General features: G+C 36.2%; 1 protein-coding gene across 1 annotated transcript in view; it reads left to right on the forward strand.

Annotated features, from left to right (window-relative positions):
* The window catches only part of LOC149785032 (uncharacterized), a 66,286-nt gene that overhangs the window by 37,533 nt on the left and 14,834 nt on the right, over positions 1–13,919 (forward strand). Inside the window, exons 9-12 of the mRNA XM_089978737.1 lie at positions 4,711–4,803; positions 5,229–5,420; positions 11,299–11,457; positions 13,056–13,186. Coding sequence (XP_089834863.1) covers positions 4,711–4,803; positions 5,229–5,420; positions 11,299–11,457; positions 13,056–13,186 — 575 coding nt within the window. The remainder of the gene's footprint in view (positions 1–4,710; positions 4,804–5,228; positions 5,421–11,298; positions 11,458–13,055; positions 13,187–13,919) is intronic.

Here is a 13,919-nt window from a genome sequence, read left to right on the forward strand (position 1 = left end):
CAAATTAAAGGTTTATGTAAACTTGATTGTTTTCTTACTTCTGTAGTCAAAGCATATCTTTTACAGCTAAAAAAGACGAGTTGAAATGTCTGCAGCTCATGTCACCGATGCCTACATTTAAGTGTTATAGCTGAATTAAAGTAAATATTTTAACAGTACTGTTTTCCACTATTGTTTTTAATTTTGAAAAGTACTGACACATTATGGGGTTTTCTTTTTTTATGGATAAGATTTTTTATGGATAAGTTTTTTAAAAAGGTTACTTTTCTTTGCTTAACTGACTTTTGACAATTTCTGCATCCCTGGAATAGATAAGTGTCTTACTGGAAAGGGTAGGTAAGTTCCCATGGAAGGCATCGCAACAAAAACTTTACTTCATTCATTCAATGTTATTATATACCAAATTTATATATTGTTTTAATGTTTTGATGTTGTTTATAAGCGTTGTTTTTCTTATGTTCTTTTTTTAATAATAAACATTGTAAATTGCCTTTTGCCTTGGAAATATAAATATTAAGCTGGCATGATATGAAAATGTAACACAAGGTTAACAAGATTTGTGTAGGGTATGCTAATGAAAGTTTAATCAACACTTCTATCATTTGCATTGGCCAAAGTTTGATTCTGGTATCTTTATGGGATCTTTTAACATGTGTTTAATCTGTTGACCTGCTGTGGAAATCACAAAACCCATATGATGTAACTGACTCTTGTCTTCTGTATTAGCAGTAAGGTCAAGTGAGGTTGTGGTATGGCCCAATGTCCATTGTCAGTTGTCCTTCTGTCAACAATTGCTGTTTTCAACTTAAAAGCACTAATTTCAAACAAATATGTCAGACAGCACAAGTGCATAAAATGATGCCAATCCACAGTCAAATATGACTGCCATTACTAAAAACAGATAAACCTTTTTAGAAACTCCTTTAAAAGACTTCTAAGAAACCTTTTAATAGAATTTTACCAAATTTATAACAAAAAGAGCAGCCTGCAACAGAGGATTTCAGATGTGTACCATTGATGCTGTCAGCAAATAGGTGTGACTGCCTTAATAAAAAAAATACCTTTAGACAACATTTTAATAATTGTTCAACAGAATTTGACTAAATCTGTCATCTAGCATTGTTGTGGGAGGGCCTTTAAATTTTGCACAATTGATGCTGATCAACCATCAGTAAAGTACTTGTTCGAAAAAAGCATCCTGGCATGAAGGCCATTATATTATGTATTGATATGGTCTGCCAAGCTTTTTTTCTGTTGGTGAATTTCCCATTGTCTTCCAGTCACGAGGGAACCTGGCATATCATTAATATATGGAGAAAGTAGTGGTGGTGTGGGGTTCATACTATTCAGATCTGCCAACCATCAAGATTTTGCCATAGGTCTTACAAAAATGACCCTTAAAATACATACTTATGGAATAAAAGCAAAAATTACAGAAATAAGTTTGTTGTAGTAAACTCGAGATAATTGGCTTGTCCACGTTTGATTTAGATCTGAGTTTCAGATTATATTTAATGGAGTTAGTCTAGGAACCAGCCTAACTTTACAGCCAATAACTGCAAATAATTTTTTCATGCAAGTCATCTCCATGATCAAACTGTTGATTATAGAATTTTAAAAGAAATGGCATTCAGAGGGCGGTACACATTGAAGATGAAAGGGAAAATAAGTCTCTTAAAACTGTGAATAATCAGTACAGAAGAATCAAAAGGTATATCCAGATTCTTCTAAATAAAAGAAGGAAGAGACTCAGTTATGATTATTGGACATCACTTGTTGGTTTGAGTATGTCTTGTGGCATGAGATATGATTGCTGTCATCATGTGAGATGGAAAAAAATTCCAGGAATTATGTCAGATTGAGAGATATCAACAAGCCATTTTAGCAGCACAAGGTTTGGAACTGAAGTTTTTGCAATTATACTAGATGTAAATAACGTGTACTTCACAGACTTTTCTTCTGAACATAATTTTTACAGTCACTGCATCAGTTTCGAATACAGAACTTTTTAAAAACATGTTTTCCAACTTTACAATAGCAGAATATGATATTGTTTTACACTTTAATTAAAACTGATAAGACTTGCAGACTTACTGAGATTGTCTTGTTAGGGTTGGCAGGTCAGATTATTTATTGTTTACTGCCAGTAGAGTGCTCATAGTCTTCTGTTACCCTTTCTTGCTACACAAAGGACCATTAAGTGATGATGAAAATGGTCAACATTCTGCACACGAGACATGGGGAGAAGTCGTGTGAGAGTTCAGTTCAAAACAAAGTAAAATAGTGCCTGGAGTACATCTTTACTGTCATGATTGAGATGATTGGGATTTTTTAAAACTAAAACATTCTTGTGATGTCTGGAAAGAAAGTGTTACCTGATAGGATGTGGACACCTACCCTCCCATCTGCTGGGGTGGTCTAGTTACCCCCAGACCCTGACCACCATCATCATCATTGTAACTTGGCAGAGGGAATTAGTCTTGTTGAATCTTTATACATTAAAGTTAAGAGGGCATTGTGCTACATATAATGCTGTTTACTTACCTGCCATCTTTGTGGCAAACAATATGTAGGAGAGACTAAAGGGGAATTCCAAATGAGAACAAAAGAACAACTCAGAGAAATCCGTGATGAGAAGGGTACCCAGTGTCGAAACACTTGAACCAACATGAACACAAGATACAAATTGTGTTTAGAATCAGATTATAGCAATTATCCAATTTGATCCTGAGCTGTCTAGAAGCAGTGCTGTTGGAAAGATTGAGGACTTTATTGGATACACCACTCTAGGGATCAACATCTCTGTTTCAGTGGGAGTATGGACATATCAAACTTAGGATGTCTAGTTTGCCCTAGAAAAAATTAGTGCAGATCTGGCATACAATATTGCTGTTATGGTAGCCATCTTGAACATCTATTGAACACTGCTCCTCTTGAATAGAAAGTCTTATCGGCAAATGTGTTTCCAACAGAAGGCTTTTTATGATTAGTTGGTCCTAGATAAAAAAAATAGTGAAGATGTCATGTCCGTTATGGTCACCATGGCAACCATTTTGAAAATCTTTTATAGCTACGCCTCCTGAAAGGAAAGTCATATCAACATAGGGTTTTCACTGGAAGACTTCTTTATGTCTGTTTGATCCCAAATGAAATATAAGACATCCGATATAGCCACCACAGCAATCAACTTGGAAATCTTTTCTCAACTCCTGCATAGATGGTCATATTAAGGTGGGGTTTGCACCAATGACTTGTGATATCTAAATGGACCAAAATGAAAATGGTGCTGATATAACATCCAATGTGGCAGCCATGGCTACATTCTTGAAAATCTCATTGTTAATCCTCCACAAGAGAAAGTGATATCGACTGGGACTTTCAGGAGAAAACTTATAATGATATCTAATTTTATTAGTACAGTACTGATCTGATTCCAATATATGGCTGCCATGGTAACCAAAAGACATTCCAATATATGGCTGCCATGGTGGTAATTTCTAAAATCTTGTTATTTCTACTCCTAAATGGATGGTCATACCAACATGCATAGTTTCACCGAAAGACATTTGATGTTTAGTTGGTTCTAAATGAAAGTGGTGCTGATCTGATGTCTAATATTGCAGCCTTTTGGAAAATTTTGTTATTGCTACTCCTCCTCAGTGGATGGTTATATTACATGGGGTTTTAACCAAAACACTTTTAATGATCTCCCAAAAGAAAATGGTGCTGATCGTATATCCTATACAGGTACCAGAGTGGCCAATTTGAAAATCTTATGTTTGCTTAAGAAAATATCAGAGATCGATTTAACACTGCAATCTGAAAGAAAATATTGTCCTATCTTCAATTCCTCAAATTCTTTTTGGCCATCAGTCTCTTCAAGGGATTTGTGTTCATTCTTTTTAACAAGGAAATTTTTATTCTTTTTATTGCCAAGAGTGGGATTAAATTACATACTTTAACCTACTATGTCCTCCAAGAAACCAGGGCTTTTTAAAAGATGCCAGAAAAGACAATCAGCTCTACCCATACAGGTTATTGAGCTCAGTTGAGTTGAACTTGTTTTTTTCCTTATAAGGCTGGCATTGAAATGGGGGGGGGGGGTGAACAAAAGAGGTGCCAGAAGAGCCATTGTAGATGGTTTCTATTTCTTGAGAAAAAGGTGAGCTACCAAAATGTGCTGCTGCCCATTAGGCTTCTGCTGTGGAGATGGGGTCAGACCCCAGACTGCCTTACTGGTTTTCAGATTTTGTTAAAGCAGCTTTAATTTCATGCCAGACCATAAAATATTGCCACTGTTACAAACCCAGACTTGAAAATCCAGGTATGAAGGGGTAGTGTGTGTGTATATATATATATATGGTGGTCTACCCTCAAATGTGTATGCTTTTAATATAAATAGAAGAACCTTTAATTTATCTCAAAACTTATAAACAGAATTGGACCAGATTTAACCGCATTCTGCTAATGAAGGTCTTTTAAGAAAGAAAAAGTGCTGATGTGCCATCAAATACAGATCATGATACCAAAGATTTAGAAACCTTGAAACATTTGTTTTGATAACATATAGTATCAACAACATTGGAAACTTTTTCCACAAAGAAACTTACTGCTGACCTAGATTTCTTGGCCAAAATCTCTTGCATTTGGCTTTTAGGCAGATGTCAGGAACTTGAGTGATCTCAGGCCCAATTGAGCCTCTTGTTTCAGGAGGACCTAGTTCAACCCCGACATTGAATACCAGCGTGATTAACAATCAGGCAGTGCAGCTCATAGACCCAGCAGAGTTCATCTCCACCTCAGGTATCGTTTTTATTATTATGAAAGATGTCTTTTTCTTTGAATTCTTAATGTTTTATGATTGTCAAAGAGTACTGAGAGAATGGCATTAGTTCACCTTGCTTTTCCAATGTTCAAACTAAACCATGCCTGTACACCAGTTATGCTATTTTATTTTAATTTATCTCTCATTTTTCCATTTTTATTTTTCTATTTTTCTCTCCTTTTATTGTAACTGGTGATAGTTCTAAGCTCTCATCAGATAAATCCGTCTTCATAGTTGATGTCATATTTTTTTAAAATTTGGTATGCCTTCTTTCGTAAATATGGAAATATGTTGCAATTATATGGTTTTCAAACTGATCTGTGTATTGAGAAAATCAATTTTGGCAGGTCTGTTGTTAATCTCTTACTTAGTTTTTTATATATTTTTTTGTTCACTTTTCCAGGATTAACAGACACCCACTCAGTTATTGCACAGACATCAGTTCCAGATGTTGCCCAGGAACAGCTTTATCAAAGTGCTGTGTCTCAGATCATTGCCACAGCAACTGGTGAACTGCCTGATCAGGTCTCAGGACTGGATATAATTGATAGCATCACCATGAATCAAACGAAAAAAAATTCAAAAAGAAAAACAGGTAAGATCACTGGTCACATTTACCCGTATTTAAAGAAAGCTCTATATGACTAATATGGGAAAAATCCTGGTGAAATTTTGTGATTATATATCTTGTATTTTATTTGTAGACAAAATTTTGATTCTTCATTTCAGATTACAAAAAATTAAGGTAAATAATAAATGTACATTTTTTTGGTCTCAATTTGCTCTCAACCTGATGAAAATAAAAAGATAAAAGTACTCAAAAAGGCTTACATTACTAGTGTATTGTTTTAAAAGATATCTTCTGAATGCAGAAAAGTCAAGAAATACAAAGCAAAAGAAGATGTGTACAAGTTATTCCTGTCTTAAGACCATATTTTACATGGCTCTCCATCTTTTGCCACCACAATAATTTGAATACAGTGGGGGTTATTCCCCCATTTATAGGCAGTCTGTTGAGCACAATCTCTCTGCAGGTTTGAGCTTCGCCTTTGAGTCTCTGTCATAGGCCATATGGGGTACTTTTAGCATGTAGGACCTTCTTGCCGTCTGGAGCTGTACCAGCTGTTCAGTCAGCCCAGCTGATGGATACACTTGGAAATTGGGACAGGTATGGTAGCGGAAAAACCATCCATTTTGGCACAGACAGTACTGAAGCCAACCAGTCCAGATTCCACACATCCAACAACCAGACTGATCATTCTAACTAGTCATATGCCCAGTTATGACAGAATCACCTGTCAGAGATGGCTTTCCTTGTTTTCACTGCCTGATCATAGAGTATTTGAAGTGGTTTCTTTAGGGATGAGGGCATTGCTTCATCGTTACCTCATGACATGGTCTCCAGTGGAATCAGATGAGGACCAAGATTGGTCACACATTGAGTGTGAAGATATTTGAGAGAAACAGCCCTTTTCTAGTAACCATGGAGCAGATAGAGTTTAGCTTTAAGGCTGCTGTTGAGATGTACTGTGTGTTGCTGCCTGTCGAATGTTTTCCCCCATCACCATGCAGGACTATAAAGTTGGCTGGTCATAGAATGCCCTCCATCTCCTATCACTATGCATGACTATAAAGGCAAAGCTTCAGGCTAGATTGATGATGAGAAGTGTCGCCTTTGCATTTGCTTCTCCAGCCAGCAAAAGATTTGGGTATTAAAGATCAGCAGTCTGAAAGTATCTTTTTCTCCAAGAATGATAAGGCTTTCTTTTCAGAATGTCAGGTACAATTTGTTTTTCTCGCACTGGTAAAGACACATTCCACTGCTTACCATACTGAACTCCTGGCATTTAAGAAGATGTAATGGGGATTAACGTATCAGCTCCATCTTTTACAAGGTAGATAAGAAGGTGCTTTTTACTACATAGAAGCTGGTTGGAAACGTTTTGTCTTCAGTGCTAGATCTGGTCTCAGTGATGTTCTGACTGTTGGAAAATTAAGCCAACCAACACACTTGGAAGTCGATATCCTAAATTGCTGTGATCATCGACACAGCAGCCCACCATACAATGGCTAATGTATAAACTTTCTCTGCCAGCCTTGACTTGATACGTCCTGATGCATGTCACATCATTGAAAGTGCATCACGCCTTGGCTTTAAGGATGACTGTTTGACTCACCATTGCTCTTTGGAAGCAGGCAGCTCAGGAACTACTCCTTTAACTGGCCGTTGCACCTGTATCCTTGTTTTGGAATCCACCATTGCTTCCACAATGGCAGGACAATGGTTGAACCCAGCAAAAGGAATCTATATGCCCTAAGGGACCTTCAGATCTCAACCTGTGCCAGTAGACAACAGCTAAATCAGTCTGGGAGGCAGTCTTATGGGAGAGGTAAGAAACCAAGTTTCTCTATCCCCCAAGCATAGCTGAGAATCCTCATGATTGTGGTGTGAATATCACGACTTTCTACAGGATTCTCTGATTCATGCCACGTTCCAAAAAATCATGAATTCCCCAATTCTCAGTTATTTTAAATTTTCCTGTTAAGTGCTAGTTGTGATATTGGCCATTTCTGAAATGGTTCGGCACTGCTAGTCGTGATATTATTAGAACTATAGCTGATTGGTACTGTTGACTAGGTAGCAAGCACTTTAGCTTATTTTAATCTATATTTATAAAAGTAGTTTTACAAATGCTTTTAAAAGAAACTGGGGCCTAACCGGAATTTTTTTTCGCGCATGTGCCACCACTGAATTTAATTATCGTTCAGCATCACATCTTTAAAACGTTTTCACCACCAAGGAAAAAGAAATGTAATGCACAAAAAGTGATATTTACGTTGAAATATGCCAAATGTTTGCAGAGCATTCAGCCATCAAATACTGATAATACATCATGCTTTTTGCATACAATGTGCCACAAATTTTAGCATTGGGCATGGTGGCAGAGATGATGTGAGGAAGCACATTGGAAGCAAAAAGAACATAAAGGTTGGGAAACTACATAAAGACAGCTTTTTCAAGTGTTGGAATTTTTTATATTGAAAGATTAGCATATATCATAATTTGCTTGAGTTCAGTGTTCAGCACATGTGCCAACACCACCAATTGTTCACCATTTGATGTTTTGTCTTCTGGATCAATACCATTTAGTAATTAAGCTACACTGCAGTTATAATGTTTTTACCTCCAAGGGAAAAGATTTGTATTCCACAAAAAGTAGATAGATTGGAGCACACCATAATTTGGCCTAGCAGCCATCAGACATTGATGTACATTATGCTTTTCGCACAGTAGTGTGCTGAGAATTTTACAATTGGGAATGTGCGCAAGGACTGGTATTGTTGCTTTTAACTTACTTGTCATATATGTACCATGTAGTAATGTTACTATTAAGTACATACATGAAAGATAAATTGTAAGCAACGAAACTAGCCATTGGAGGTATGTGGCAGAACGATGTGAAACAGCACACTGCTATAGCACCCCCAGCAGATTTCAGATTTGGAGTACTTTAAGCCACCTACTCAAGTCCTGCATGCCACCAGTGATGAAGCATTGTTTGTGAGCTTTCTTGTTGAACATAACCTGCCTTTCTCAGTTGGAGATCAGCAACAGTGACAGTGAAAGATTATTTCCTATTGTGAGGAAATTTAAGTCAAACTTTAAGTGCCTCCATAGGTGCTGAAAATTTGCAGCAGTTTTAGTCACTGAGGTAAACTAGCAGGCAAGAAGCCTAAACCGTTTTGAAAACAAATTTACCATGGCCTGATTGAGGAAGTTCAAGACTGCCATAGCATCATGAAAAATAATGTGAAGTTTGTGAATATAAGTAAATTTGTCTGCAAATATAGTAGCACATGTAATCACTGTAAATAATATGTTTTATTTTTATTTTGGGATTTTCGTATAATGCAGTACTGACCATCAAAGTGGATTGAGTTAGTGTCATGATATAATTTTGCACTAATTGTGTTCAAAATTCACTAATCTGTATCCCACTTTTCACTATTTGAGTCTGGAGGGTTGGCAGCTCTGCCCAAGCCTCTTGCTTCCCAGAGATGATTTAGACAGATGATCGGTGGTCACTAGACTCCTACAGTTCTAGTTACCTTGGTTCCACCTACTTCCACAAAACATAGATGACACAAGTCATTTAGGAGTGGCTTCATTTTTGTGCATCCAACACCCAACTCTTACTTCTTCTCCCCGCCTTGGATGTGGGAGGTCGTTCCTGTGATCCCCGGAGGAGTCATACCAAAGACTTACATAAATGGTACTAACAGCTGCCATCCCATTGTTTTAGAGTTTATAACAAGTCTCAGTCTTGCGTGTTTCCCTCATGTCTGCATCCTATGGATTGTTAAACTTGTCCATTTCCAACATTACCTGGTTTTTAATGAGAAAGTTATGCAAGTTCTTTGGTTTCTCAATGCAACATTAGATCTGATTCCTTCGAACTTCATATGCAGCCATGACAAATGACTTTGCTCACTCAGTGGCAGTCCACACGACCATAAGGTCAACATCATGAATGAGGTACAATAATTCCAGTGTCAGTCATGCCACTAGTTGTGGCTCACGATAGAAATTCCTCAAGAGAAAATCCAACCAGAAATGATAAGTACAGATTACCAGTATTTACATTTGGGAAGCCCAGGGAAACAGCCTATTCACATCAAGCTTCTTGAGATGAAGTTATCATAAACGTCTTTCAGTTCTGGAAGGACTGATTCTGTACGTATATTTGGGGAGCATGGGGAAACAGTCTATTCACATCAAGCTTCTAGAGATAAAGTTGTCATAAGAGTCTTTCAGTTCTGGAAGTACTGATTCTGTGTGAAGTCAGCCCTGATTAGTTGGATAACTCTGTACTGGTGACTTGCCTCCTCAAACAGGGGACACCAAATCATCTGACATGTGCTTGCTGGTTTTGCAGTTTCCGCACAATTTCCCTTTCGAAATGAGATGATAAAGGCCATTTCATAATCTTAATTTCTTAATGTGCTGTTGAATAACTGAGACAAGAAATGTTTTTCATGAGGTTATGTCAGACATACACTCAACAAGCACCACATTTGTTGTTTGATGTATCTAAATTGTACATCACTATTTGTTTTGAAGCCACTTCACATGTGAATATATCTTGATGATTCAAATATAAAACATGGAGATATGCAGTTACAAATATGAAAATAAAGAAATGAACAAAAAGTTGTTTCAGCATGTTTATTTTTTAATCTTTCTCTTTCTCTCTGCATTACATTTCTTTACTCACTCAAATAGAGCCATATAATTGAATGCACTTGGAAATTTGTCACTCTCTATTTGATGCATTCAGAAAGGCTTGATTAAAATCTTGATGTTTAAGACTTGTACGATTGCGCAAGTTTTTGTGTTGATGAAATACCCCCCCCCTTTTAAAAAAAAAAGCATGTAGTTTAAAAAAATTGAGTAAACTACACAGTTATAAAATTACGTCTCAATTTATGTTTCCAATATATCATGGTACATATAGACAAGTCAATAGTCTTGATGTGTATTGTGACACCTGCTGATACCTGCCTTTAATGGCGACACAGTTGGTTCTGTTACATACTTTTGGGGTTACTGTATAAAGTGGGCATGGAACAGGTTCAGTAATTTAGAGAAAGTTAACATTCATTTAAATGTACATGTATTTCATCTACTTTGACTGCTATTTAGGTTTGGTCACTGTTAGAAAAACAATATACTGAAAAGGATTGCTTTGTGTTGGGGAATTTAACTTGAAATAACACAAAATACACTAACTTTGCCTTTGAAATGCAGGATTGACTTTTTACATTGTATACATAACTATTTTCAAAAAGTTCACTTTGAAGATTTTAAAATAAAAAACAATTTATTAGCTCTTTTTATCTTGGTGATTCACATCAAAAGTAAGACTTAGCTGTGTTCACTCAGTTTTGTATCAACCCCATCATTTGGATATCAAAGATAAAGAAAATTCTAGCTGATTGAAACCTACCCTAGAATATATACACTTCTTTCTTCATAACAAGGATTATCAGTAGTGACAATCAGGAGGATTTAAACTTTTAAATCCTTGAGCTGTACAAAAATTTGAAGCTGTTGAAAATTGTGTATGTGTGTGTGTGATTTAGATTTTTTACTTTAACAATTTCTCAGTCATATCGCTATGATGTCTGCATTGTGACAGTTTATAGTGATGTTTAGCACTGGGCATCATGCCACAGACATGTAGCATTATGTCCCACCCAGTCACGTTATCCTGGCACCAGGCCAACCAGTCCTAACACTAACCTCTTAATGCTGAGCGACAAGCGAGGCAGCTGTTAGTACCATTTTTCTCCCAAAACTGTTCAAAATTAAAATGATTTACCCTCATTTCTGTTCAAGATACTCATATTAATGTTAGTTTTGTGTTGATGTTGTTTCTTCTTGGCATGTCATTGTTTTTTCTTCTCCCTAGAATCTGATCTGGAGAGTGGCCTTAATTTGCCAGAAAACAGAAGCGGGTCAGCCAGAACAGATTTCCATAGTAACCAGATGATGAGTGAGAATGCCAAAAGAAGGAGAAAGTTACTGAAAGAAAAGGCTGAGGGAAATGGCCTGGAGTTATCCTCCAAAGGTTAGTTACAAAGACGTCATCTATATACATTCAGATGCAGTTAAAAATTACCTTGTTTTTCATTCATTTCATTAAACAGTTGTGCAGATATTGGATTCAGCTTGTAGTGTTCTTATCCAATACATGAACCATATTTTTTGGCCTATACGTCTATGTGGAGTACAAATTGAATTCGCTAATTTTGGGCATTTTTTTATCTTTCATCCACATAAAAATCTATGTGTGTTACAAGATGAAGCCAGATAAATGTTTGGCTTTGTAATTTTTTTTGTTGCTTGTAACTTCCAGTAGCATGGTATTGGTATATTTGCATTTGATTCCAGATTACTTTGGAAGTTGCAGTCACTGATGCCAATATGCTTTTTCCTCCAGTTTCATGTTGGAGAGAGAGAGAGATGGGGAGGTTTCAGAGTGTTTGTAATCTGTATTGTTTAGTTACCCGCCTATTGTGATCTTCCTTATGTACAAAGGCACTACTGTCTTTCATTATCAGTTCAGAATATACAGTTCATTCTTGTTTTATTTATGATATCCATTGTCACAAAAACCACATGGCTATGCAGAGCTGGTGAGGCTACTAATAGGGAAATGAGGCTGTTCATAGGGAAATCAGAAATATAAATAAAGTTAATGATAGAAACAGAAAAACAAATCACAATAAAAGAATAATAATTTTTTGCAACAAATACTTTATGATATTTATGAAATACTATACACAAACAAGAAGAGAGAGGGCATCATTTCGTATGGTTCTTAATCCGTATGAGATTGTAAAACCAGTAATTGATATGGATTAATGATAAAGAACAAGGGGTACGGAAATTGCCTATTACCCAAAGCCAATATCAGGTTTTAAACAGTTGACTGGCTTGGATTGTTGTCAGGAGCCAAAGATCAATCCATTGATTATAATCAGAGAGACACTGGAACAACAGGTTGGTATTTGTAAAATATTCATTGAAAATTTGATTTGTTGATATGGGTTATATCCCTTTGTTGACTTAATTATATATGTGTACCAATAATTAATTGAAAGCATAAATAAAATGCTGTTAAATCAAATATCAATGGACCTGTGGTTAAACTGTGAAATACAGGCAGATACAAATGCATACAAATTAATGATAAAAATAATAGCACAAAAGCAGTTTATTAGTTTATAAAAAGGAATTGCAAAGACATAATCCATATATATGTTAATTTGGAGTGTAAGATGAAACACAGACTTCAGCTACAAAAGTATGGACTTTGAGCCGGGAAATTCTGTATTAAATTTTCATAAATATTCATTGTACTGATTATGTTTACTGTATTTTATCAATATAAAATGCATTGCAGAGCAATTTAATGTTTACCGTGCAAAAATTGTTGGTATGGCCCACATTCATTTGAAACATTTGCACTGTAACTATGTTTTTATTGCCACATAATGGTCTCATAATAAAAAGCAACAAATAAAAAAACCCAAACAAATGTGATTTTTTTTCCACACTAGATAGTCTGTGCCGATGAAAACTAGACCTTGTTGACAGTTAAGATCTTTTGTTCAGTATAATGATCTTTATTTGAGTGGCAATTTACCTTGTTCTCATTAACAGACCCAGTAATAAAGAGTGAACCAAGTATTGTTGTGAGCTTCCCTGCTGACCCTTCTCTTGGCTCAACCCAGGGGATTACTTTTCGGGATCCAGAGACTGGAGTGCTCTATGTGCAGACACAGCTACTTCAGGTATATTTTTTGTCCCTTGTTTTTTTGTTTTGTTATTTTTTGTTTCTTTTTTACATAGATTTTTTTGGTCCTGAGTCCTTCAGTGATCAGACTTTCTGAATGGCTTGCAAAATGGGCAAGGAAGAACCCTGTTGATTTCAGGGTTAACTTTAATGGTCAAGGTCTCTGTGATTTAATGAAAACAAATCAGAGGAATATCAGGCTATCAGTGTGTCCATGGCTTTGCAGTCCCTGAGGTTGAAGCCTTATGACTTTTTTCTAGACCACATAATTCCATTATTTAACAAGCACAACTTGAAGATGCAACAGAAGGAGCCTATGATCCACAATCTTTGAGGAAATGTGCTTGAATTATTCAAGCAATTTCTGATCAGATTTGTGAAGGCTACAAACCAAGGATCTTACTGACATTGATTAGTATGACTAAGACACAAAAGTCAGATAATACACTTACAGTGTCTTCAGAAACAAGAAAATACTTGCTGAAAGTACACTGTTAAAAGCTGGTGAAGTTATCACAGAATTTATTGCAGCCTTAGTGGGTTTTAAGGCACTCCTGGCTATTTTATTGTATTCATAAGTCTACATACTAAACAATCATATGGGAGAGACCACGATGTCATTAACCAGACCATGGTGGTGCAATTTAATACCCTTACCTGCACAAACTATACAGTGGTAACATTTCTTGTGGTATTGATCACTGCCCTAGCAACGGATACATGTAGGCAAC

The sequence above is a fragment of the Sinohyriopsis cumingii genome, chromosome 13 (genome assembly GCF_028554795.1).
Source record: "Sinohyriopsis cumingii isolate HCF-2022 chromosome 13, ASM2855479v2, whole genome shotgun sequence".
In the NCBI taxonomy this organism is placed as follows: Eukaryota; Metazoa; Mollusca; class Bivalvia; order Unionida; family Unionidae; genus Sinohyriopsis; species Sinohyriopsis cumingii.